Below are 24492 nucleotides of genomic sequence, written 5' to 3' on the forward strand. Positions count from 1 at the left end.
GCTTTCTGTTTTGGAGGCTTGCATTCATTACAATAAAATAGTAAAATGCAGTTTAAAAGTTTGTTTCACAACACACTTATTGTGGACAGAACCTCAAGCAGATCACCTTCCTCATTCTGGCTAACAGACTCTATGGCTTCTCCTAGTAAGTCTTTATGCTGCATGGAGAGATGCTGCCTATCTTAACAGGATATTTTCTCCACCTACATAGCAGTCTTGCCTGTGCTCAGCTGTTGCAGGTTCTTATGTTAGTCATTGTAGATGAGCATTTTTAACTAGTAATAAGTAATTTTTTTACTCTTAGCCAAGGCCTTAGTCACAAGGTCTTGTCTAAGTTCATCTGCCAGAGAAGTTACACTGTGTATTACTGACATGAAGTTCTGAGGAGACCAATACCTTAACAATGCTGTCTGGGTCTATGTCTTCATGAAGGCTGAACGTGAAAACTGCAGGGTAGAGGAAGAATACTTACAAAATTATAGTGTAAAAAATTGTCTATATGATATGGACAGTAACAAAGTACCTAACCTGAAATCAGTTTTAGCTTTCAAAAACTTCATTTTTATTCTCCCTTGCTCTTAAATGTTGACAGTAACTATTCTCAGACTTGAAAATATTTGGCTGGCTCACTACTGAGTAGGAGCATTGCCTGGAGACAGGGCTATGGCCAGTAAAGATGGAGAACTAAAGGAAAGCAACTACTATGGTTAGAAACATTAGCTCTTTAATTACAAAAGAGAAACATGGTAACATGCTTCTAGTGTTCTAATACAGAGATCAGTCTTTGCATTTTGTATTAAGGCAAAGAGAATTTCCTGAAATGATTCTGCTGAAGTCCTGACTCATTTAAAATTTGTTAAGGCTCCAGAAATGCAGCAGAAATATATTGGTTTCTTGGCATTGGTGTTAATTTTCTTAGTCTTTTTGTTGCAATTTTAAAGGCCATTTAAACTTTCATGTAAAAATAAAACTATGCACCAGGGGACAGGAACAGTGGTCCAGTTGCCGGATCTTCTTCCAGGTTCCTTGGCACTGAGAGTTGCCAATTGCTTCCCAGTGTAAGATTTTATCTCTGAAATGAGAATAAATATGAAATTAGAGGAGTAAAGCTGTGTATTTAGTGTTACTGGATTGTGTTGTATAAAATGTCAGAAGATTTAATCATGTAAGACTTTACTAAACTCATCTAGCTCTTAAAATGCTTTCTGGAGCAGACATTCTATTACTAAGTGGAATATCCAGGATGGTGGGTTGAGCAGCTGGTTGTACAGGTATTAAGTAGTATGCATATTAATAAATGTATGGATCAAATAAAAATCAGTTCTGAATAATAAATATCTACTTTAATAATAAATATCTGCTTTCACAATTACTTTTCTAAAAACCAGGTATTATATGCTTGAGGGGAGTACCAATCCACCACTGTTAAATCTGCAGTCAGATTTGGACTATGGCAGGAAATACCTTTTTTAAGTAAAAGTGCACACAACTGTAAAAAGTCCTCTTCCACTACACAAATTCCATCACTTCTTCACAACTGTGAATAAAGCATTAAACTCTTATGTTAAAATGACTTCACAATTTTATCTGGGTTTTAAAAGCAATTTCTGTGAGAAGCAAAAGGATAAAACTTCTGAGCTCTACAAGCGGTTTGAGCTGTTCCATCTTTTAGATCCATTTAATGCATCTCTAATGAGATACCCTGAGCAGTCTGAACTCCCGTGGTGGGTCTGGCTCACCCGTGTGCGCCGTGGCCGTCCCCAGAGCAGCGCCGCGTGGCCGGGCCCATGGCCGGCGGCTGGCAGGCCACGCACACGGTGTGGCCCTCGCGCAGGTACTGCATCCAGCGCACGTGCGGGCGCGTCTCCAAAGCACAGTGCTGGGAAAGGGATTCCGTCCGGAACTCCACGCAGTATCTGCTCCGGAGGAAAAGCACCAAATCATGAGAGATCAAGCATGAGCTAAGTAGGCACTTTGAATGGACTTACATATCGTAAGGGTGGCGCAAGTTAGACATCGTTGTTGCTAACAAATCTTCTGACCCTAACCCAATCAGTGGATTCTTAGAAACATTATGCAAACTATTTCTCACTCTATGCCCCAGTCCAGTGTTTTATGTATAATCTCACTTTCTCATAGTGTTCTGTATTCCTAAATTATTTTGAAAAACAGATCTCAGTAACCCATATTTTTTTCTTCTATGCTGCTGAAAGAAAATGGAAAAGAGACTTTAGGAATATCAATGAGTTTTATTGTTCTAGGAAAAATAGCACAGGACAAAACATTATGGGCATTACAGACCCAGTAATAGCCTAATTTAAACTTCATTACCATCTCTACTGGTAACTAAACAAAATTTCTTACTGCTTGTGTCAAACAGTTTAAAAAAAAAGGTCTCTTGAGACCAATCCCATTCAGCCCATGTTGTTCAGAGACCTACATCTAATTTCTCAGACTTGCACTTAGGATACATTCAGCTTTGTTTTAGCATTGTTTACTGCTGGCTTTCAAAAGCAGCTATCATCAGACCTGCCATGATCCCAATGTCTAATTCAGGACAATTAGCAAGTAATAAACAATATCTAGAACATGCAAATAAGCTGCGGGAGAGAAAACCAGTACAAGCTTATTGTTTAATGATTGCAAATTTAATTACATTTTTCTCTGTAGACAGCTGTTTTCTGCTGAACAAGATGACCCACATACATATGATAAATAGATTACCCTGCTGCTTCTTTGTCTGAAGGCCAGAGAGAAGATGCTGCTTGTCTTTTTCTTTCTTTACCGTATTCAGAGGTAGTTATGAAAGCAGGGACTGAGGAAAAAAACAGTTATGGTAAAACAGCAAGGCACAGCTGAGTCATATTGCAATTCCTGTAACAGTGGGTGAATGAATCAGGAGCTTGTGGATGGCGATGCTGGCTCACTTTATTGAAAAAGTGATAAATGTTGGCAACATTGGACCTCAACCCCATTCCCTACAGCTAAGCTCTCTTTATTCAGAAAAAAAAAAAAATCTAATAATGCATGCTATCTAGCCAGTGAGGAAAGAGGATGTACTGGAATCCCACAAGGAGTACTATTTCCTGTTTCATAGTGAATTTGTGTTCCAACTTCGCACAGAGATAATTTGATACTTAGATTTAGTTGAAGGAATGCACAGAGCTTAGTTGTTTGCATAGAAATGAAGAAAAGCTAGAGTAGAAAAACAAATTATTGAATAAAAAGCAATATGACAGTAGAAAGTTCTAAATTATAATTTTAACCAGCTAACTGCAGACAGATGCTTGTTTTTTTGCTGTTCATTGACATCAGCAAAATTTGTGATGGTTGTGATGGACACAATATACAGCAGAGAGATGAAATTGAGAATACCATGCTCGTGGCCACAGTCCTCCCCCTGGTAAGTCAGGTACTCCAGGCAGCCAGCCTTCTCCTCCAGAGCTGGGCACGGCTCCCCACCATTTTGAGGCTCCTGTTGTACATAGCGCCGACGGACCCGCAGACCAGGATGACATTGTTCTGCACAGCCACTCCAATGACTCCACTCCCCCACAACACAGGGAATAGCTGCAAAGCAGTATTAAAATATTATCAGTGGTCAGGACTTCTGTTTTTATCCTAATTGCTCTCAAAATCTTGAGATAATCAGATTATTTTGAAGGGGTTTTTGTTTGGTTTGGGTTTTTTTACTTTTTCTTTTCTAATTTTATTTATATGGGTTTGAATGCTCTTCCGTGATTTTGCATACTCAAATTGAAAGTTCAAACCTGCTTGCAATGCTTGGCTCCCTATTCCATCCCTTGTGCACAAAGAAACAGCTGTGGGGCTCTTCTGTACCCTCTTCTGAAGCATGAAGCATTAGCCTCAAAGGAGACCAGTTCATGGATTACCTACACCAGACAGGTCTGATATTCTTTGGCAGCTCCTACACCACTAGATTTTGTTTAAAGGCTGGAACATTAAACAGCATCATGCTTGATTCCCTTCAGATCAATTTCTGTCTAATTTTTCTTCAACACTTACTGTATCCACTGCCACCTGTTTTAACACAGGTCCTGCTCATATCCAACTACAGAACAGTCCACTGGATATTTGAATTTCAGTTCTCATGGATCACAAACTTCCTCTGAACTTGGTCAAAAATTCTGGGGAAAGTACCATTATTTCTAAAGTAAACTTTGAATTATAAGAAACTGCATTTCCCTCAGGGAGGGAAGAAAAGGTTTTGTGGTGTCATTCCCAGAATACAAAAACAGGTGATAGATACCTTATTCCTGAGTGAGAAGCTACATAACACAGAAGTCTTCACTTCATTTTTCCATTAAATCAATACGCAACTGTAAAGAACATACAGCCATTTTACATCTTCATGAAACTGCTTTCCTCAGCCTCATCTCCAGGAACACCAAGTCCCTGTTTTTGAAAACTGTATAACCTAAAAATTTTCCCTTTTCCTAGCAGTTAGAATGAATACTACAACTTTTCAAAGCTTCACTGCAGGCTGAACCCTGAGGGGTTGGATCAAGATGATCTCTGGATGCTCACTGATGGAACAAACACAACCTCTCCATCTGGGAGCTTCAAATCTGCACAGCTGTGCCAGGAGGAGCCATGAAAGAGTAGATAAGAAAAATGTCTCACACATAGGTATCCATCAAGTGGAAGAGTTCTCTGAGGATAAGCAATCATTTCCCTACACGAGTCATCCTCAATTTGTGGCCTACAAGGACATTTAATCTGACTGGTGATCCATTCCCAGTAGCCTTTTTTCCAGCAGGCCACCTGGTAGGTGCTCCAGGTTAGAAAATGGTACAAAATACACATTATCATCAATAGGTGGGCTATCTTAAACTGGTTATGGAATGTTTTGGGTCATGCTTCTCATTATTTAGTTAAATAAAACTTTTCATTTCCCAGGTGTACTATTTCTCATTAGCTTTCAATGGAACGTATCACATGCTTTCAATTTTTTTCTGCATTTCCGGATTCCAATTTAAATCCCCAAGTAGATTTACATTTTAACCACTAGTCACATCCTTGTATCAGTGTTGCAGGAAAGTAATGGGACCAAACTAGTCTTTCAGGAAAATATTTTATGCCCTCTGGGATTCTGCCAGTACAAGACACTGGGAAGGAAGAGTAGAATATGATAACCTCCTTGGGGTTTGTGACTCTTCTCATAAAACATAAAAATTGCAGTGTTTGCTCTGTCATTACATCTCTAATTTCTTGGACCCTTACCAATATCATAAAGCAGATAAAACCTCTAAAACCTCTGAAAGAGGCTACTTGGCAGATGTCCTTACCACTTCACTAAAATTCCCTTCCTCTGTTCTCACTGTGCACCAGCTGTTCTGACCAAACTCGCCCACTTTTGAGAGCCCTGAGCACCAGGTGTATTGTGGCTGAGGGTGCTGCATCCACGCCCTGAGGAATTCCACTGAAACAGAATCACAGGGCTGCCCTGGGTATTGGGACACCAGTTGTCCATCCTCCTCAACAATTAGTATTCTCTGGTGTTTTCCTCTACTTAGTGAGGAACACCTTCCCAGACAGCTCCTGAGTATGATTTGTGCTGGACAATCACAGAAAAAGCCCCCTTTGGCACATGCAGACACCTGACACTGCACCACACAGTCCTTGACTCCACTTGATTTATGGTACAAGCACAGATTTCAATGTCTGATCACACATCCTAGCTCTACCCAAGTATCCAAAGGACAGTAAGTATCTATCCAGCCTGTTTCCTTATCTATTGATTCTCTTCCAAGTTGGCTGCATGAATGACCTGCATAAACAAGAATTTCCACAGAACTTTAATCCCATTTTAGCACCTTGATATGCAGATAACATCAGTCTAACATCAAATTTTCCATGAAGAAACTCCCAAAGGGACTAAGTGCATAACAAATAAAGCGATGACTTCATGTCTTACTGGAATCAAACCAAGCTGACAGTTAAATATTGGTCATCTGCAGAAATATATGGTAATTTTATGGTTATCAAGACTTAGAGTAAGAAGGATGAATTGCCCTAGTCATGCGGAAAAATAAGAATATTGGGTTGCTAGAATGGAATTTAGGCAGTGAGATAATAATGTCGCTCTTGCAGTCAGTATCCAAAAACTGTTAAGGGACAGTGGATTGATTTTGTGCCTTGCTGGAAAGATGTCAAATTCCTCAGCATGACAGAGACTGGGTCCATGAGCTGACATAAAAGGAATGGTGCCATCTCTTGACACACAAAAAGAAGTATTAGGGATCCATAGCTACATCTTTATAGATCCCTCTCTGTGCTGCTATTTGCTCAGCTTAGCTAACACGACGATTTTAACTATGTTTAATGGTGATTCCTTAAAACAACGAGGAGGATGCAAGTCAAAGGAAACTGAAGGAAGGGATTTGTTCTCAGGTACCTACCAAAATGTGGAAGCTAATGCAACACTTGAAATTTAAAAAAAAAAAATCACAGAAAAAAAAATCACAGAAAAATTACATTGCTATTTTATGAAAGACAGCTTGAGTAGCAAAAACTTTGGTTTTGTCTTCCATTTGCAGCACTATGAAACACAGATCCTCAGAAATCTTTGATTTCTGAGTTAAAGTCTATTTAATTTTTTCCCATCTCTGGAAAAAGAAAAATGGAGGATTGTAGTATGTTCATTGCACAACACATATTGTAATATGTGAGGATCTCCAGCTTTTCTCAGAGTAACCACTTTGATTCAAATGGTGAGCTGATTCCTTTCTCAGTCTTTCTCATTGGACAGTAGTTCTAATTTAAAATGCTATGTACAAAAATATTCTTTCTTCAAAAACATTCTTCATTTATTCAAAAATATTCTTCATTGTTAGAACTATAAAGAAGTTTATTTTAAAACTCTTGAACTTGGGTTCAGCAGTCCATGAACTTCTGCTGAGCCATCTATTTATAAAGTACCAAACCTACAACGATTTTTAGACATGACAGAATTTAACCCTGCTGCTGGCAGCTTTAGATGTTCGTTCTTTCAGAGGTTTCTTTTATTTTGGAGCATTGATTGTATGATTCCTTACACTCTTGCATCCTAGCATCTCTTGATAACTTACACTTGAGGCACTTTAAACTTTCCCCAGAGGATGAAATGTCATTTCTGCAGGCACTGAAATCATGAGTTGTGAACAGGATGACAAACAAGCAGTAGCATGAGAACCATTGGTCCCCTTTCTTCACATTTCTATTTTAAAGTTTTGAACTCTACATTTAAAACAATGAACTATGCCAGTGAACACCCCTAGTGTCATTAAACATGTAGATTTTAACAAGATGCAATGGGGAGACCTCAACACCCAATAGGAATAAAAAAGAGTCTAACATTTTCAGCCACACTTGTGTAAATCAATAAAAACTTCCACTGGAACTATTTAGAATTTCTGTCTATACAGAATACAAGCTAATGACTACTTGCCATACAGAGTATATATGATAATTTGCCTTTAAAATAACAACTCCTCATAAATTTAGAATTGTGGATGTGTGAATTCTAGGACCACCTCGCCAGGGTGCCAGAATTCTGCCCTCCCATGCAACATCCATGAATGCAAAATATGCTGCTGCCTCTGTTTGTTTTTGCATTGGGGCTCACACAGCTGGGCAGCAAGGCAGTGCAGGGAGTCAAACTGGGCAGAAACAGGCAATAGGGAGAACAGAAATAGTTCCCTGTGAGCTTAGCTCCCTGAACTGGGCCACCAAGGACTGGCAAATTCCAGCTCTGGTGCAGGAGAGGCAGTGAGATAGGAAGGCTCCACTGGGACTCATCTTCCTGACTGGATCTAGGGCACTCACCCCTTACACAGGGTGCAAGCGTGGTGTGCTTATATTGTAGACATACAATGCCTTTCGAGGCAATTACCCCTGAGCCTGAGACAAAAAAAAAAAAATCTTGATAACAGCAGGGCATCATCAGGTGCCAGAGAAGTCATGGTAATGAAAGTGTTCAAACTAGAACTTCTCAAGCACAATCTTGAGCTTCTTTTTGAAGGATTTCAGCTCTGTTTTAATGCTAACAGTATGCATATTCATCAACTCTCTCCTTTTATGCTTAAATAATAAAAATAATTTTATTTACTGAAAAGATGCAATATGCTGTGGCTGTAGGACAAGCATCTTGACAGTTCTCCCTCTAGTGACTTTCCTGAATGAAAGAACAATCTATTTAAAAAATGCTGATTTCAAAAATGCTACCTTCTGTCTTACTTTGTGTGGTGCATTTTTTCCCTTCTGTTACTCTGAGGAGATTATTTAGCTGTGGAGGAGCTGACCATGCTCCTTCTAGAGACCTGGGGTCATAGTTCTGCTCTGCTGAGTTCTTCTGTGCAGTTCTACACCCCTTAGGATGGGTCTACACCATCTGAGAATTGTACTCTCCCTTCCCAGTCCAGGCAGATGTAAGCCAGCTTGGGTCCCAAAGCTATGTGGCTATGTCAGCCTGGCACTGAGCCTGCTAAATACACCCTAATTAGCAGGACTGTGCAGCAGAGGCTCATGACTTTTTGGCTGAGACTGGCGTGCATCCAGCCAGCTAGGAAGAGACATTAAGCTGACTGAGTATTCGTACTGCACCTGCAAAGCAAGGTCTGTGTCCTGCATCCCAGGGCACAGAGAGGTCTTCAAGTTGTGAAGACTGCAAAGGGTAGAAATCCCACAGAAAGAGGCACTGTGAATATCTACAAAGCAGACAGTTTGGTAGGACAGGGATAGTTTTCCCTCCTTGCCATTGCTCACTGGGAGGCTTTGCCATTCCCCGAGGGCTGGCAAAGGACCCTCTCACTCATGCTCCTGTGCTTAAAGCCTTTGCCTTCACAGTAAATTCCTGCGGATTCATGCTCCTGGACAAAACCTCACCGTGGGGACTTCCCCAATTATTTCACTGATATTTGTTTGTCAGGATGTGAGGAATCAGCTGAGAGACACAGGGGTGCTGAAATAATCTCCCCGCTGTCTCTGCAACCGCACATCCCCCCTGCAATCAATCTGTGTTTGGGACTTGCCGGAGTGAAAAGTAACATATTTTAGAGGGAAAATAACTTCAGACTGTCACTGTACTAGAGCTGATCCGGAAACCTTTTCTCTCTAGTGGGAGAAGAGTCTCAGTCTCCCTTCCTGAGCCAGCCTGGTGCCCGGCTGGGAAGGGAGGAATCTGCCCCCCTCGCAGCCCTGAGCCCATGCCCGCCCGAACGCAGCGAAACCCGCACCCCGCGAAGCCCCGGCACGCAGCCCCCGGGCCGGGGACAGGCCAGAGCTGGGCCGCGGGGTCCCGCCGGCCGCCCAACACCGCTCCCCCTGCCAGGGCCGGGGCCGGACGCACCTACCCGGGCACGCCTGGCCGTGGTCGTGGCAGCAGTCCCCGGCTCGCCGGCAGCCTCCGTCGCAGTAGCAGGTCCCGTAGCCGCCTCCCTCCCTCCAGCCCTCGCCGACGCAGGTGGCATCCCGGCCCTGGCAGCACTTTCCCTGGCAGCTGCCCCCGGCCCCGCTCCCGGCCCACAGCAGCCCCAGCCACAGCGCTCCCGACAGCGCCGTGCTGCCCATCACCGCCAAACCGGCCACCACCGCCACACCGGCCACCGCCACCGCCACCGCCGCCCCGACGTGCGGGCCCCGCCACCGCTGCGCGCCGCGGCCGCCGCCAGCCCCCGGCGAAGCAGAGCGGCGCGGGCTGGGCGGGCGCCCGGCGGGGGCGGGGGGCGGCCGGCGCGGCCCTGCCCTGCCCGGCCCGGCCCTGCCCTGCCCGGTCGGGCAGGGGCGCAGCTGCCGCGGCGAAGCTTCGGGGTGCGGGGGCAGCGGCAGCGTGCATTTTAAATCTCTCGTAAATTTTAAAATCTCGTAAGTTTGAAATCACACACCCGCCTGTCCCCGCCTGTCCCCGGGGGGTGTCTGCCAGGTGGTGGGTGGGTGTTTCCCGCGGGATCCGCATGGCAGGACAGCTGCCACACCGCGATGTCCGGTATCAGGATGGATACAGCACAGCCGGAACCATGTCCCACACTGCAGGACTCCCGCAGGTATGGCCCTCGTGGTGATGTCCTGCACAGGGATGGCCCTCACGCCATGAGGGCGCCACACTGCTACGTCCCACTGCAGGGACTTCCACAGTGATGACTTCAATGTCCTCCCCATGGCAGTGTCTCCCACATGTTGACAACCTTTACAGCAATGTCCCCCTCAGCAGTGTCCCACACTCAGTGACCCTCCACAGCAATGCCTCACGTAGTGATGTCCCTCCCACAGACCCATGTCCTGCGAAGCAGTGTCCCATGCAGCGATGCCACAGAGCAATGTCCTTCACAGTGGTGTCACACTGTCGTGTCCTGCACAGGACCGATAGGCACGGCAGTGTCCCAACCAGCAGTGTCCTGCACAGCTGTGAACGGCCCAGCCACACCGTGTGCAGTGGTGACTCACGTCACAGTGACCCACAAAGCTGTTCCTGGGCATCCCCAGCCGTGTCCACACAGCCCCGTGGGTGGGAACCTGGTGCCACTAGCCATGGTTTATTGGTACAGGCACTTTCTCATTTCCCACACAGCATTTGTCTGTGTTACATTTTGGATCTTCTTTTTTTTTTTAATCTGTTTCCAGAACAAACAAAAGAAGCTGTTCTTGCAGGTGCACAAGAAAAGCGAGGTGGATTCCCAAGTAACTTCTTAGTAACAAGAGGTTTGGATTCTGGTTTTCAGTTCACTTCAGTGCTAAGAGGTTTTCAGGATTAATGGAACCTGATAATTTTAGCCAAAAGTCAAATCTCAAAAGTAAGTGGTGAAGTGACTGCAAAAATATGTTAGCTTTGCACACTTCAATTTGCAGATAGCTACTAAAGCAAGAGACATCTGGTCTCCCAAAGCTGCCTACGAGGGGAGGTAACAGTTTATTATATTATCTACTACATGTAGGTACTTGGACCCCCTGAGACAGCTCAGGCCAGACAGAGTTTAATTTTTTCTAGCCATCAAATATTACTGTTAAAATGTTGTTTAAATCCCTGAGGATTGGGTCTGATCTGTTATCCAGTGTGCCACTAATGAATTTGCTGGCATTCTGCCAGCCTAAAACTTGAACTCCTGAATAGCAAATGTTGGAGGAGTTCCTGGGGTGAGTGAGAGGAGAACAAGACGTGCAACCTGCCTTGGTAAAAGCAGTGTGAGAGAAGGAACGCCTCTTTATGCTTTCCTCTCCTTTATTGTATTCCTGTGCTTCAACAGAAAGGCAAAATATTAGCAAATAGTAGTAGAAACTACCTTTGTAGGTGGATAAATTGTGTGCAGATGACTTATGCTGAAAGGATGAGTCAATAAAACTTGGATGAGTCCAGAACAGGTCAGAGGGGCTTTCTACTAGTGGATGTGTTTACAGAAAAAACAAGAAAATATGTCTGCATAGTCTAGTAAAAGAAAACAGAATACAAATGAAAAATGTTATCATTTCTACTGGATATAGTAAAGCAGATTCTTCAGAGCAACCAGGAAAAAAGAAATTTAATTAAAGGAGAGAACAAGCTCACTCAGTTTGTTCCAGCAAATGCTTTGTGGTTTTTTTTCTTTTAGTCAATTTCTTTCTATTAGGAGTAGCACTAGGTAACTAAGAAGGACAAAGAAACACAGTGATGTTCCCTCAGCAGTGACTCAGCATAGAAACCCTTACAGGCAATTCCATCAAAACAGGCAGAGATTTCTTTCCAGTCTGACATGAGATGGTCCACAGAAAGTAGATGTTGCTCAGTGCCTGCTGTTGGTTATCTTTTTGTCGTGCAAATAACTTTACAAGAAAAGCAGAGATTTAAAATGCACGTATAGGTAAGCTTAGGGAACATGCAGAGTCCTTGCTTTTTCTTGTAAGCCACAGAGGAGCATTGCATGGAGCAGAGGTCATCAGGCATCTGTTCCACATGTGCACTTCATGCCAAAATACTTCTTAATCCCAGAGGTAAGGAGAAATCTAAGGATTATATTGTAGTCCTCTCAAAAACAGGTGTTGCTGTTGGCTCTGAGATTTTGAAAACCATGATCAAGCTCAAGTTGTCAGCCATTTTTCTCTCCATTTCTGCTCTATTTTAGCTTTGGAATCTCTAAACTCAGATTCCCAAACTAAAGAGGGGAAAAGAAATCAAGACTGTGAACATTTCTTAAAATTAGTTTTTCGAACATGTATACAGTTCCAGTGAGTTTTGTTCCATTGTTTTATTTCCAATCCAAGGGCCCCCGTTGCCTTACATGGAGTTCTCCCTGGTTTAAAATATCACAAATACAAAACTGAGCCAAGTGTGTTCCAACAGTAAATTAGAATGAGAACTAGTCTCTGTTATTTACCATGCTTACCAGTATTATTATTTACCATGATTGTTTATGCTTTGTCTATATAAAGAATGTAAAGCAGATCCAAGCTTTTACTCTCCGTCTATTCCTGTGGCACACATCTACCCATAACAGTAGATAGAAGACTGAAAGCAGCTGCAAGTGGGAAAAGCTTCAGACTAGGCACAAAATGCGTGTTTGATAGTAAAAAACCTTTCTTATTTTTTCAAGTTGAACTTACAACTGCAGTGATTCTGAGTGCCTGATGTAAGGTCTATTCAAGTAAACTTCAAAGTCTTTTTACAAATATATTATCTGCCAGCCAGCAGCATTCCACATGACCACACCTCCACACGAGCAAACCATCTGGAAGGTCCAAACTTGCACAAATAGAGCTAATTTTTCTTTGCTGCTAGGGAGGTTAATCCAATGGCATCAAACTGAGAGGACTTCAAAAATCCTGCAGGGCATTTCTTTTTCTTTCAGGCTCATGTTTGCACACAGCTTTATTTATTTGAGAGAAATACCCTTCTGAAAGCAACCTGCTTGCATTTTACATTGAGACAACATGGTGACTGATGTAACAACAAAGGCTACAGGCTGTCTCTATAGTGCTGCACAGGGCCAGGCTTCCCAAGAGCCCCACAGTCAGCTACAAGGTCATTTGCCATATAAGGCCCTTGTTCCCATTGTTCTGGAAAAGTGGACTTTTTCCTGATAAGAAATAATTCCTGCTAAGGTAGATAACCAAATCATGGTGTTTGCCAGTGTAGCTGACAGCTTAAAGCAATAGCAACATTTTGTATGTAAGAGAAATAAGGATTATTTTTTCTTCACTAATGACCAACCAGTATAGAAACACAGCAGAGGATACGTGAAAGAGGGTTTCATGGTCCATGATGTTATACAGAAGTCATGATGCTGTTTCAATGACTAGCTTGAGCTGTTCTCCATTGCATCACTCCTAAGAGGGCAGGCTGAATACCTGGCTGTATTTGAGGGAGGTCATTTTCTGTGCATCCACTTTGCCTTGGCAGTCCTGTCAAGCACCAGTCTGTCATGGGTCATGGGAGATGCATTGGCTTACTGCATCTCAATTACAACCATTGATTTTGGTTGGAGTTGGTAATGATGCACAAGATTGTATGACTTGGAGAAGTTAATGGAAATATAGAAGAACTATCTATCAGGATATTTTCAGCTGATTTTTAAAGGCCTTCACCCTCCCTGTAAGTTATTGAAGAAATGTCCAAGTAGTGTGATGAACACAAAGCTGCTGTTGAGCTTCCATGCAGAAAAATTCAGGCAAATCTGTGTGTCCAGCCTAAGCATGGACTGGAAGCCATCCTTGTTCTGTCTTTTCCCCTGAATTTCTCATTTACAGATTCAGGAAGCCAAAAGGAAATGGAGCACCTGAGCCAGCATGAGGAAGAGGAAGTAACCCAGGGCAGAAGGATGCAGAACTGTGTCCAGCAGCAGCAGTTAAAGATGGCTCAGCTGGTGCACATGGTAGAACTTTCCCCTTGCTCTATCAGGCTACAGCTACATCTCCTGTCTGAATTAACAGCCTCTAGCTTATGGAATAGTAGTAGTGCATTAATAAGTACATTTTCTTATGTTAGTTTTTATTTCATCTTAATTCTAAATGCTATATAATCTAAAAGTTACTGATGTTCCAATTTTCATTTGTCTTAGTAATTTTGAGAAAAATATTGCCCCAGGGGTCACTCATGAGGGAACATACTGAGTACCTGGCTGTATTTGGAAAACCAATTATGTGTTTTTAAACTCCTCTCCTGATCCTGGAAAGTCAGCCTGTTATTCAGACAATCTGTTCTGGTTCTTCAGGCCAAATAGGACACTGCTTTCAAAGGCTTTGCTGAGATATGAAGGCATCTATTCATTATGTGTGAGGAACACAGTCCACTTGACTCCTGTTTGTTAGCTATCTTCCTGCAGGGTTTCCCAGGTAGTTTTACACTTTAGAGGCACATGATCAGCCAGAGTAAGAGAGGGTGGCAGTTTAACACTTTCCAAAACAGAACTGCCTCTTACCAAATAAGCATCCCAGGGTGTTTTCCCCCACACTTTCCTGTTTCCCCTACTTTGGAGTTACTTTCTTTAGTATTTACAGACCTCCTCTTTTCTGCAATCATGACTAAATATTATTTTCCTTCCTGATGTATTAGTAGTTATTACTGTTTTAAAGATGGGATAAAAAGATACTGACAGATTAGGGCACCTATCCAGCAAAACACTTAAGCGCTTGCATAACCCAAGGCACATAATAACACCACCATAGGACTGCTCACTTGTTCCAGGTTGTGCAATCTTGAAGGATTTACTGAGCCGGGGCCTCCCGGTGTGCCGGAGGGCTCTGAGGCTCGGCTCCCTCACTCTGCAGCCACCGGCCTCTCCATGCACTACCTCTGAGCAGCCATGCCATTCTGCCAGACCTAGAGCAAACACTAGCCCTGATTTGCGCCCAGTCAGCTCCTTTTTTGTCAGCATATAAAGCCAAAGAGATTAATAGCTCATCCTCAAACCCACTATTAAATTCATGCAAAAAGTAGCTAAGACTTTATTTCTCATTAAATCCAGAGCTGATTTTCCCTGCTGTTTTAAACTGTAATCAGTATTAGCACAGTCCAAAACTCAGTCAGTTTCTTTCTTTCTCAATTATCACATCCAGTAGCAAAGATTGTTCATCTTGGAATTATTGGATGATTTTGATGATGGTGCATTTTGCAGAGAATGCAGCTCCCACTCCTGCAGTGAATGAGCATGCTCTGTTAGTAGGAATAAACACACATTTCTGTCAATGAAGAAAGCAGGAATAACTATGAGTTTATTAAATTAGGGCACTGAACTGTTGAGAGAAAGAGTAATTTTTTTCTTATCATAATCCCACTTTTGAGAACCTCTGCCAATCTTTCCACTGGACTGATAAAAAGATGAATTCTGCTGACTTGAATAACTTGAAAGTAAATGATGATTCTGGTGTACACTGGCTGGCAGAGGGAACTGTTTATATAATTCTGGGCTTGCTAATAACCCTCTTCATAGCTAGAAATGGTGCCAGGAAAGCTGCTGGCTATGTAAAAATGCTCTCCCATTTCCTTGCCTTTATTGTTTTCTGTCACAGCTTGTTTTTTTTAATTAGTACGTGAACTATTTTTAGTGTCTGGAGACAGAAATGTATTGTTCAGACTAAAATGAGGCCAGGTACCATGAAAATATTTTCAAGGAGAAATATTTGGAGGCAGTTTATCTTTGGCTTTTATCACTGTGTGCAGTGAAAGTTTGCCTGCTTAGTCCAATTAGTTACAGCCATGTCACTTCACGTAAGTGAATGTGGTTGTGTCAGTGCACAGGGCAGATTTTGTCTCTCAAGCTGCAGAGGAATACTCTAAACCACACACAACTAGAATCTGTAGAATCTCGAGCATTCTAAATTTTTTTTCCATACAAATTCCATGCATATCTTGAACGAATTAGACTTTTCATTCAGATGATAACTTAAGCAAATGTGAAGTTTGATAAAGCACCTCTTTATAACTCATCTAATCAGCTCTAAGAGATCTTAAAGTCCTTGCATTGCAGCCAGCCTAGCTGCACTGATTTCTACCCTTATGTGTCCACACACCTGTGTGCTCCATGCAGGTAAAGGTGCAGCGAGAGTTTGTGACCCACTAATTCAGCCTGGAAGAAATAGAAAATACTCCTCCATATGCAACAGTCTCAGCTGAGAGACAAATTGTGAAGCCCAGCCATATCAGTTCCCTTCAGAATTTAAAATCAAGCTCAGTCTTGACCATTTTCTTTATGGTTGCCCAAAGCCCAGTCCCACACTAGCCAACCATTAAATTCCTCTAATGTGATGAGGGCTTTATTACCAGGGTAGAGCTTATCTGTGTGGAAGTATTATCCATAATGGGAATCAGAGGAGAAATCCACAGGAAATACAGAGTTTATCCAAAGAACCAAGCTCCTCCTAAACTCCAAATATAACTGCATTCTTTGATTTTGCCTAATTAAAAAGAAGCATATCTATTTACCAAGAAGACCCACAAAAGCTACAAAAATAAGTCGCTCCAATGTATAGACTTATATTTTAAAAAAAGATAGCTATTACCCATGTTTTTAAACACACCTGTGAAAGTTTATCCAACACTAGGGTGTCCAGAAAAGGAAGACATGTCAAATTTAGAATCTATCCTTGCTGCATATATGAAATGGGTCTGGTTACTATTTTCATTAAAAGAAAACAAATATTTCAGAAGGAGAGAAAAAAATATTATCTCCTGTCATCTGTCATCAGTGCAATGCAGGCTTTTAACACTTCACCAGATAATTCCCTTGCAGAGGCAGATGACTTGCAGTTAAAGTAGCTCTACTTTGCAAGTAGCAGGTATTTAAGGTTGAGTCCCTAAAATATTCCATTAGATGCACTGACCTCTGCAAAAAGAGCTTTAATTTAGAGACCAGAAATAATGGACAAGTCACCAGATCCTACAATAATCCCAGTAGATGTGTTTTCATGTGTCCAGCTGTGTTTTCAGCCTCCCATCCTTGAATCCTGCCAGCAGCATAACTACCAAACCTGCTGTAATTCACTGGTGGCCTTCAGCCAAAATGGGATAGGGCTACATGGAGAGAGAAGAGAGGGCCAGGGATGAGCCTCATAGCTTGGTTTGGCTGGAGGATCTGCTTTAGATCTGCCACAGCCAACTCTGGTCGTTCATTACCACAGGACTGGAGTCTCCTTTTCTGCCTGAAAGCACCAGGGCCAGGACCTGAAGTCGTCAGGGGATGTGTAGGTGCCTCAGCAGTAGAGAGAAGCTCAGAAATAATGCAGTTAGTCCAGCTCTTAGCACGTTTTTCTTGTGTTCAAACCTGTCTTGATAGCAATAGCCTTTGACTAAGCTGCCACAAAACCACAATACGTGCATGTGGTAAAAAATTAGCTTAATCAGCCAAAAAAAACCAGTTAAACTTGCAGGCTTGCAGCAAGATCTAGTGTAGGAAGATCACTCCATTATCACCAAGGCTTCTTTCAGGAAATTCTCTGCAACTGTCCTTGGGACTGCATTGCCCACCAAACTGCCTCCTACCACCTTCTCCACATGGCTTCTTCTGTCTGTGGCATATCCAGGCACTGCCCCAACAGCCATGGGCACTCACTGCCCTTGCAGCACCTGATGGGTTTGTGCCATGTGGGCAGTTCAGCTGGAGGCAGCCAGCTGGCTTGGGAAAAAAATTTTCTGCAGACACCCTGAATGACTTTTCAGCTGGTACGCTCCCATCCCCTTCTTTAAAGCCTGTCCTTGCAGAGTGAGTGGCCTCTCCTGGAGGAATGCGTGTGAAGGGCTGAGAGTGGATTAGTGATTTCTTAGCACTTACCTCACTGAGAGGACTATTCTGTGCTTCTTTCTTTTGGGCTATATCCTTATTTCTAGAAGCACTAACTTGGAGTGCAGGCAGGGGCAGTGATCACAGAATCAAAAGTCCCTTCTTCCACAATGCAAATATTCTTGAGTGCTTGCAGTTCCACTCACAAAACCCTGTGCTTTGTTTTAAAGACAAATAATATAATATGAAATAAGAGGACAATCCCAAGTCTCAGCTGGCATCACTCCATCTAATTTACATGGAAATATGTTCTTTTACACAGAGGTCTGCCTTTTCATATTTTACCTAATTCACATGCTCAGAAATTATTGCAGTGTTCTGCATTTCATAAAATAATGTGGGTTTCTTCCTGATGTGTAATACCTGCATGCGCTCTCCTTCTTTTCAAAAGGTGTTTTCAAATTAAGGTGATTTGGAGGAGCCTTCTTCCCAAATGGCAAGAAGGGAAGGAAGAGGTGAGGAAGTGAAAGTGCCAGCTGGGGATAAAGAGTGAGAAACAATCTTTTTCTACTGAGGTGTTGAATTTTACTCCAATTCAAAATCAGAACTCAGGACAGATTAATGTAATTTTGCTCTTTCTTCAGTAATAACAGCACCAAGCCTGACCCAGTGTGGATGCAGTCTGGGTACATCTTTGTCACCTAAAATGGAGATAACCCAGAATATACTCATGGTTCATAAAACATTGAACAGTGCTAAAGAGCACAAACAGCTTATGCAGCCTGAGCCAAATTCTTTCCAAGACAAGTTTACTCTTGTGCCAATTTTGAAGATTTTGTTCTTTATATCACACCACCAACAGGTGGCAATTTGGGTGCAAACCTGTGACAATTCATCTCCTTCAAGCATACTTCAGATGGATTCTAAGATGGTAGCTACTGACTCCTAGGCTCTCCCTGCTTATGAGGAAAATCTAGGACTTAGTTACTACCATTGCATAGTTGGAAGAAGACAGAGCTGATCAATGTGGCTAGGCTTTCCATTCTGTTGGGTGAATGTGTGGTAAGGGCAGATAGAGCACTCAAGAGGAGTCAGCTCAGCTTTGCCTGTAGCAGATGAAGCAGAGCAGGCAGTGCCTACAAGTGTGAGGGCTTTTCCTACCTGGGAAACCCACTTATCCATGGCTCTGAATTTATCTCAATATCCCTGAATTAAATGTACATGTCAGACATGTAACTGAATAATATATAAACAGGTTAAACTGAATAATATATAAAAAGGTTATTAATTTTAGGGCTACATCGTGTCTTGATTGGTTTGTATCTCTTTCTCTTAAATGTCTGATTTTGTTATCTAGCTTGCATGTGTGAGTACTACAGCTATATTTCTTTCTCTCTCTGGATTTGAATATTGGCTTAGCTACAAAGCAGAGGTCTCTAGGGCAGAGGATGCCTGCAGTTAGGCTGCTCTGTCTGAAACACGTTTATCAATTCTTTGTACAATTATCTGTGCATTAATTTGATTGTAGACCAGCAGAGCATGTCTACAAATTTGATGCTGAAATTTTTTACATCATTTTTGTGTTCGGCTAGAACTATATCCATGGAGAGCAAAACTAGATATAGTGCACTTAGTGCATGGAGAAGCTTTTATATCAGAAAGCAGAGCAATTTCTTTTCTGAAGGCATAACATTTCAGCTTTATCCACCACTCATGAAACTCACAGAACTGTCCTCCTGCCGACTGAATGTATATCAATACAGAATGGGCCACCAGCAATCTGGTAGTGAATTTAAATTAAATTGAAATATTCAAATTTGTATGCTTTTATACACCTAAACTTCACTAGCTCCAACGAGAATATGGTGTAGATACTCTTTGGTGTGACTTTTGAAGATTCTGAACACCTACATTAACCAAGATACCTATTCATAACTGTTCTTTCTGGCAGACAACATCAGTCTCAGAGAGATCTTTTTGTTCATCCAAAGAAATCAAAAATACTGCAATCACTAATAGGGAAAATAAAGAAAGCCCTACACCCATTTTGAATGCCTTCAGATTTGCAGCATTAGCAAAATGTTTGACAGCACCAAGTGTTTAATTTTCAAAGGGATTATAGCTATCTTCACAGCGTGCACACATCATTAATGTTAATGGGAACTGCACCTCCAAGACTCACCCTAAAAGAAGGGCTGTAAATTGCATCCCAGTAGGATAATTAAAAGTCTGGTAGAAATGCAGCAAGTTCCAACAAGCATTTTCTCCCAGGGTAAGTGATCAGAGTATTTGGAATTGAAAAACATAATAATCAGTTTGCTTGCGAAAGGTAGTGCATTGGTTTTACAAACAACATCACACACAGCGGCTTTTTCCTACTTGGGTGTAATTTTGGTTGGAAAATTTTGTTGTATGTTTCTTAGCCTACTTGTTTTTTCCTTCATTTCTGTAATCCTATTTGACCTGAAGTTCAATACTGGGCTACGTTTGCAATCGTTATTGTATCAAGACTGACGATTCTCATTTCTATTTCTCACATTCTAACTACTGGTAAAGATTATCCAAACTGTTAGCAGAATTATATATTTTTTTTCCTCCCTTAATTATTTTTTTCTCAGGCTTAACAGAAAACCATGTTTCCTGACTGGATGTAATTTCTGGAATAGACTATGTCAAAATTAACTGTCTTCTAAAATTATAGGAGCATCAGCTGATAAGTACAAAATTGGTCTGTCTCATTTTCTTATTCTGCAAAGATTCATGATGAAGGTAAAGCTAGGAATTAAATCTAAATAATCATCTAACATCCATGAGGTCCAAATTACACTGTTGGAAGGAAGTAGCCTAGAGCCTCTAGAATGCTTGTAATGTCCCATATGTCATGCAATTTTGAGATGACAGTGTTTGCCCATGGGAACAAGTAAACTGTGGGAATGGTTTTCCTAATCCACAGAGGTTTTAAAGTTTCTAGGAAACATTAAAGGTCTTGACACATTTTCAGTTGATCTATGATGTTCATACAGAGACTCAGAGCTTATCCAGTAACCTTTAAATCTCCATCACTGACATCAAGAGACTTCAGACTGTCTCCACCCTTGCCTTTTTTTGGCCTCAGGAAAAAACAAAATCTTCCAGCACATTACTCCATGTATATGTTTAAATGTGTGTATGAGAGGAGTTCTTTAGCACAGGATATAAAATGCTTCAAACAAAAAGGGACTTGATTGTTTACAGGGAAAAGAAAATTGGTTTGGAACTTTGGAAGTTCTGCCACAGGCAGCATCTGATTGTGCTGCAAAACACAAGGCCTCAAGCAGATTTTGCTGAAGTTTTTCTAGTGATAAAAAACCCCTAATTTCTTTAAGTGGATATTTTCAGCAAGCATTTCTGCAAAAATTTTTAAAAGAAAAAAAGATACTGTTTCTTTGTTTTGTTACTTGTTTTCTTGAGCTCCTTTCAAATCAATTCACATTCTCTTTAAAAGTTTTTTGATAAAACATGTGGTGAGCACTTTTCTGAAACAGATGTTTATTTGTTTACAGAATAGGACTTACTGTACACAAAAACCAGATTAATCAATTGTACTACTCTGTTGAAATCAACAGGCACTTAGTGGGGAATTGAATCAAAAAAGATTTAAAAAATGGTGTTAAACTTATTTATACATCATCACTTTTTTTTTCAGATTTTTTTTTCTCTTTCTCATTGACCCAGACATCATCCTCCATTTCTGCACAGCACTGGTGTTCCCACTGCCAGCACCCAGCAAGTGACACAAACAACCTCACAGGCCTGGGGGCCATCTTCTTCATGTCTCTGGTGCCACCTGTCCCTCCAGCATTCTGGCCAAAACATGTGCTGCCCCTCTTCTTTGGCTCTAATGCTTCATGCAATCCCTTCTTTCTCTGGACAGAATCTCTGGGGAAGAACAGACACTTTCTTCATGGTTAAAGTGGTGAAACACTGAAAGTGATTGTTCAAGAGGCTGTGGTGTCACCACTATCTTTGGAGATACACAAAATTAGTTTGGACAAGACCTCAGGCAACCTGATGTAACTTTGAAGTTGGCCATGCTTTGGGCAAGATGTCTGGATATCCTGTTAGACTAATATTGCTTTATAATTTTAAATAAATCTCTCTTCTTAATCAAATCAACAGATGTCTGTAGTGGTAGGAATTGAGGAGTATCCCTTTCACAGCTTGCGAACCATCTAGTGACCTTGACTGTTTTCTCTGTTTCAGAGTCATCAGAACTCAGCCAAAAAAATGGTGTTTACATGTTGCTTGGCCTTGCACAGTACACACTGCGGGCTTACAGAGAGTAAATGGAGACATTTAGGTTTTACCCACATTGCTCCTATGAACTGTACACCCTGTGAAGAGGAACAGGCAAAGCAGGGAGACAGGAGCCTGCTATACAGTGAAAAAGCACAGAAACTACAGATACACCATATTTCCTTACCATGCTCTCTAGGTTAGCAAAGGATTTGTCTTAGAAGGGATTTCAATTGCTCAAGTGTATGATTTCTTTCTGATGAGGAAAAACCAGTTGTTTTTCCTCTAGTAATTCAGAACTGCTGTGTGTTTGGTTGCTCACATCAAACAGGTGTATATCTGGACACGACAAGTCATTTACAGTATACAGTTAATTTTGACTTCACTACACCCATTTTGTTCCTGGCAAAGTGACAAAGTAAAAGACACAGCAGCACTCCTTAGGCCTTCGCTTGCACTAAATCAATAGATCAATTGCCTTGTGTTCTACCAAAAAGCATCATGTTATATTGGAGAATTTTCTTCATCCTTAATTTTTCAAGCACTGTTTTTTTTTGTTTAGTCTTAAGCAACACAGTGGAATTTTCTCTGGGACATGGAAACTTACTGGCTTAAGATTTTCAGTAAAGTATATTCAACTCCCTGCTATAGTAAGTAACAAAACCATGTGTTGGAAGCTATTTCAGACTATTACTTTGATTCATAATAGAAATCATGTCTTTAACATAAAATTAATTTGATATAGACAGGTAGAAATAAAGCAAAGAGTAAATGATCCCCTAAAATCTCATAGATATGAATAAAAATTTGAAGTTCTGGATTCTGGTACTATGCAAACAACTTTTTATTACGATTACATTAATTTTTACTACAGTAGTACAAAATAGTCATAAGAAAGAAATATTAATGGAGCCCTTGGGCTTTCTGCTTAGCACATGGTGTAGTGATTTATACCTGCAGAAAGCAGACAGAATACACTACCAATATCAGAGAAATATCAGTTCACCTGCCCTGGTTTTGAAGCCCAGTTTGCACAGGTTTCCTAATGTGCAAGGTAGTGAAAAGGCAGCGCAATGAGAATGAGACAGACCTTATTACCCTGAGCAAACTTGTGATGTAGAGGTCCAATTTAAAGAATAACTTGAGATTTTTGTAAGACCATGCTTCTGTTGAAAGGGTAATCCTGCCTTTCCAGTGCCACTGCTGCCCCCATCTCTGCTTTTTGGGATGAGCAAAGAGCCAAATCAGCTTACTGATTCAGCTAAATGTTAACTTTTTTTTCTTTTCATGACTATTTTCATGTGCAAGAAGCTGTGCAAGCAGATCCAACAGTTCTGAGATTGCATAATTGCCAGTGCTAATGAGAAAGATGTGGTAGGCACAGGATTGAAGCACAGGTTATTGCACAGACATTTTTGATGGCAACATGTCCTTGAACTGGATGAAGAAACCACCTTTAAAAAGCATGTTGTGATGCCAAATATGACTTGGCACTAGCATTGCCATAAAGTTTTAAAGATAATGAGTACACAGCTTATATGCTCTTCACTGCAGTGACATATTTACCCTTAAATTTACAGTTATACCCCTTACCCAATGAACTCACTTCGACTTCTATTAAACATTTAACTTAGCTTGATAAATTCTGCTTTTGTTAAAAATAAACAGAAGCACGCTGTATTCTGTATAACTTTTCAGCATTTCACTGCAAAGCCAGTAGCAGAAATTCATATTGGTAAGGAGGAAATAAAAAAAATATCTGTGTGTGTGTCTGCCAGCTTCTAGAGAGCTACAGGTTTGTCAAGCCAAAGAATATCTGAATTTCAATTTGGTAGCAGAGTACCCTCTCTTCCCTTGAAGAACTCCTTAAGTGAGCAAGCTATTTCAACACTGGAGTCAGTGAGAGATGATTTTGCAATTTGACTTCACTGGAACTTTGAGCAGACCTTTTACAAGATGCTTGTCTTTCATTTCAGGGGAAAAGCTGACTGGGCAAGACTATTTCCTGCTGGTTTATCACTTTTTGCACCAGAAGTATGGTTTTGGCATTTTTCCTTTCAGCTTCAATGGAAATGAAGAACAAACTTGATTGAGGTGTTGCCAGGTCTCACAATTTCATCACAAGTCTCCCTACTTATGGGTTTTCTTAAAGCCTCAAGATTCTGGCTGAAAGAAAACTAAAACTTTTCTATTTCATGGGACTCTCCCCTTGAATTCAAAGCAAAGCTGCTGTCTTTTTTACTTGCAGGCAAAGTATGAAGAATGTGAGACAATTACAGTTTCAGGGCTGAAAAGTCCCAAGTCAGCTATGAATAACCCACTTTTCTTTTTCTTCTTCATGACTTTTACACCATTTAAAGGCTATGGGGATTATATTCTTGTTTTCTCTAAGTTTGCAGTTGGCAACACTGCAAATGTAGCAGGAAAAACATAGGCAACTTTTATCAGTTTTCAGTGTGACCTATCAAATTGAAAAAAGTAGGGCTAGGACTTACAGTGCTGACTCCAAACTAGCAAAAATGAAAGGAAATGGTGC

General features: G+C 41.4%; 1 protein-coding gene across 2 annotated transcripts; it reads right to left on the reverse strand.

Annotated features, from left to right (window-relative positions):
• Positions 1 to 932: 932 nt before the first annotated feature.
• Positions 933 to 9810, reverse strand: SBSPON (somatomedin B and thrombospondin type 1 domain containing). Of its 2 annotated transcripts, none has more exons than XM_005479368.3 (5): positions 9354 to 9810; positions 3376 to 3570; positions 2725 to 2815; positions 1740 to 1916; positions 933 to 1072 (listed from the first exon to the last, which is right to left on the reverse strand). In XM_005479368.3, the coding sequence occupies exons 1-5, from the start codon at positions 9568 to 9570 to the stop codon at positions 955 to 957; spliced, it is 798 nt and encodes a 265-aa protein (XP_005479425.1). In that variant the 5' UTR covers positions 9571 to 9810; the 3' UTR covers positions 933 to 954. The 2 variants fall into 2 exon arrangements, with proteins under 2 accessions (XP_005479425.1, XP_074408577.1); XM_074552476.1 differs by having other exon boundaries at positions 9350 to 9614.
• Positions 9811 to 24492: the final 14682 nt, after the last annotated feature.

Source organism: Zonotrichia albicollis, chromosome 1 (assembly GCF_047830755.1).
Source record: "Zonotrichia albicollis isolate bZonAlb1 chromosome 1, bZonAlb1.hap1, whole genome shotgun sequence".
Taxonomy (NCBI): domain Eukaryota; kingdom Metazoa; phylum Chordata; class Aves; order Passeriformes; family Passerellidae; genus Zonotrichia; species Zonotrichia albicollis.